Source organism: Penaeus monodon, chromosome 8 (genome assembly GCF_015228065.2).
Source record: "Penaeus monodon isolate SGIC_2016 chromosome 8, NSTDA_Pmon_1, whole genome shotgun sequence".
Classification (NCBI taxonomy): Eukaryota; Metazoa; Arthropoda; class Malacostraca; order Decapoda; family Penaeidae; genus Penaeus; species Penaeus monodon.
Genome location: NC_051393.1, coordinates 52,610,509 through 52,613,008, shown reverse-complemented (window position 1 = coordinate 52,613,008; position 2,500 = coordinate 52,610,509). Strand labels below are relative to the sequence as shown.

The window sequence follows — 2,500 nt, the reverse complement described above, 5'->3', positions numbered from 1 at the left end:
AAGGAAGAATGGGAGAAAATAAGAAGAAAAGGAATAAGAAGAGGGAAAAAGACGAAGAAAAAAGAAAAGAAAGAAAGAAAAAGAAACGAAAAAACAGTGAGAATAGGAATTAGAAAAATAATAAGAATAAGAAGGAAGAGAGAGAGAGAGAGAGAGAGAGAGAGAGAGAGAGAGAGAGAGAGAGAGAGAGAGAGAAAGAGAGAGAAAGAGAGAGAAAGACGAGAGAGAGAGAGAGAGGAGAGAGAAGGAGAGAGAAAAAGAAAGAGAAAGAGAGAGAGAAAGAAAGAGAGAGAGAGAGAGAGAGAGAGAGAGAGAGAGAGAGTGGGGGGGGGGGGAGGAGGAGAGAGAAAGAGAAAGGGGAGAAAGGAAGAGAGAAAGAGACAGAAAGAAAGAAAGAAAGAAAAAAAAAGACAAAAACCCCCACCCCCGTCCTCCCTCCTTCATCCCCCTTCCCCTGCCCGTTTCCCCTTCACCTTCCATTCAAACCCCTCCCCTCATCCCACCTCTTCCCTTCCCCTCCCTTTCCCTCCTACTCTTCCCCTTCTTACTGACCTTGCACGACGCACTGGTCGCAGGAATCGGCGCAGTGGATGTGCATGTAGCCGCGGTTCTTGTAGCACTCGCCTCGGTTCGCCCAGACGGGGCACGACGAGTGGCGGTCGCTGCACGCTGGGGGGAGGAAGGAGAGGTTAAAAAAGGGGGTCAGTTAAAAAAGGGGTTAAATTGGGGGTGTTAAAAAAGGGGGTTAAAATGGGGGGGTGTTTAAAAAGGGGGTTAAATTGGAGGGTGTTAAAAAAGGGGTTAAATAAATGAGGTGTTAAATTGGGGGTGTTAAAAAAGGGTTTAAATTGGGGGGTGTTATGTAAAAGGTGTTAAAATGGGGGGTGTTAAAAAAGGTTTTTTAAAAATGACAATGATGGTATTTAATATTAATAAAATTTTAAAACAGTATAAAAAATAATGAAAAAGAATATAACAAAATAAAATATAAACCCCGCAAAAAAAAAAAAAATATAATAACGGTAATAATGGCAGCAATGAAAACAAAAACAAAACAGCATAACAATCATAACAACAACAACATTAATAAAAAAGACTAACAACAACAATAACTAATAATAATTACCATGTGAAGAACTATATCTTTATTTCACAACTTACTTATTCATAACATAATTCTATATTATCTACATCTATTTTATATTTATCATCTATATCTATTCTTAATTCTATTATCATCTATCTATTTATGAATTGGTGTATTTCTTTGACGACCTAAGGATATATCTCATCTATTCATCTCTCTATCAATTTATCGTTTTTTCTCTTTCTCTCTCTAATTTCTCTACATTTTCGTTTACTTATCCATTCAGTTCATTTCTCTTTCTCGTTCTTTCTCTTTTCCCTTTTTTTTTTCATGGACGACTGAGAACATTGCCAATGTGAAATATGACGACTGAAAACCCCTCAGTACTTAAATATTACCATTGAGAACCTCCAGTATTTAACTACCACGACTGAGAGCCTGCCAGTACTTAATTACCACAACAACAACGACGCCAGTACTTAAATACCACCACAACAACGACCCCAGTACTTAAATACCACGGCTGAAAACTCCCTCAGTACTTAACTACCATGACTGCGAACCCCAGATACGTAAATACCGTAACTAAGAGCTCCCCCAGTACTTAAATACCACGGCTGAGAACCTGCTACTACCTAGAGGGATACATATATATAGGTCGAGGGGCGTCTGACCCGCGGAGGCAAAACGAAGCTGGGGATTTCCAAGGGTGGTTTTGCATTTTTTTTTATTACTTATCAGGGTCGCCGCATAAAGGAAGGAGAAGAAGGAGGGGGAGGAGGAGGAAGGAAGGAAGAAGAAGAAGAAGAAAGAGGTGGATGGTATGGGAGAAAAAGGAGGAAGGAGGGGGAGAAGGGGAGGAAAGGAGAAGGAGGAGAAGGGGTGAAATGGTGAAAAAGAAGGAGAAGGAGAAGAAGAAAAAGAAAAAGGAGGAATGAGAAATAAAAAGAAGGAAAGAAAGGAAAAAAAAAAGAATGAAAATGAGAATAAGAGAAGTACGAGAGTAAAGACAGAGAGAAGGCACAAGGAACAAAAAAGAGAGAGAACTAACAAGACAAAACACATTCTACACACACACACACACACACACAAAACAAGCAAACAAAAAAACAAAAAAAACAAAACACCAAACACAACAACAAACAAACTCCACACACCAAAAACAAACACCCAGAAACAAACGCGACCCCGGCAGGCGCGAGTCGAGAGCAAAAGGCTTCAGGATTCCTCGGTTCCTGCGATCTCTATCAACTCCTAGCAACAACTCCGAACTGAAATCCTGTTGCGCGAAGGGACACTCGCAACTTCACGGGCGTTTCGGGAACTTCAGGGGGATTTAATTTTTTAAAGGGGGGAGGAAAGAGAAAAGGGGGGGGAGAGAGGGGGGAGAGAGAGGGAAAAGGAAGAGGGAAG

The 2,500-nt window shown here is 40.8% G+C and overlaps 1 protein-coding gene across 1 annotated transcript in view; it reads right to left on the bottom strand.

Annotated features, from left to right (window-relative positions):
* The window catches only part of LOC119576443 (putative tyrosinase-like protein tyr-3), a 13,299-nt gene that overhangs the window by 7,916 nt on the left and 2,883 nt on the right, over window positions 1–2,500 (bottom strand). Inside the window, exon 2 of the mRNA XM_037924155.1 lies at window positions 553–669. Coding sequence (XP_037780083.1) covers window positions 553–669 — 117 coding nt within the window. The remainder of the gene's footprint in view (window positions 1–552; window positions 670–2,500) is intronic.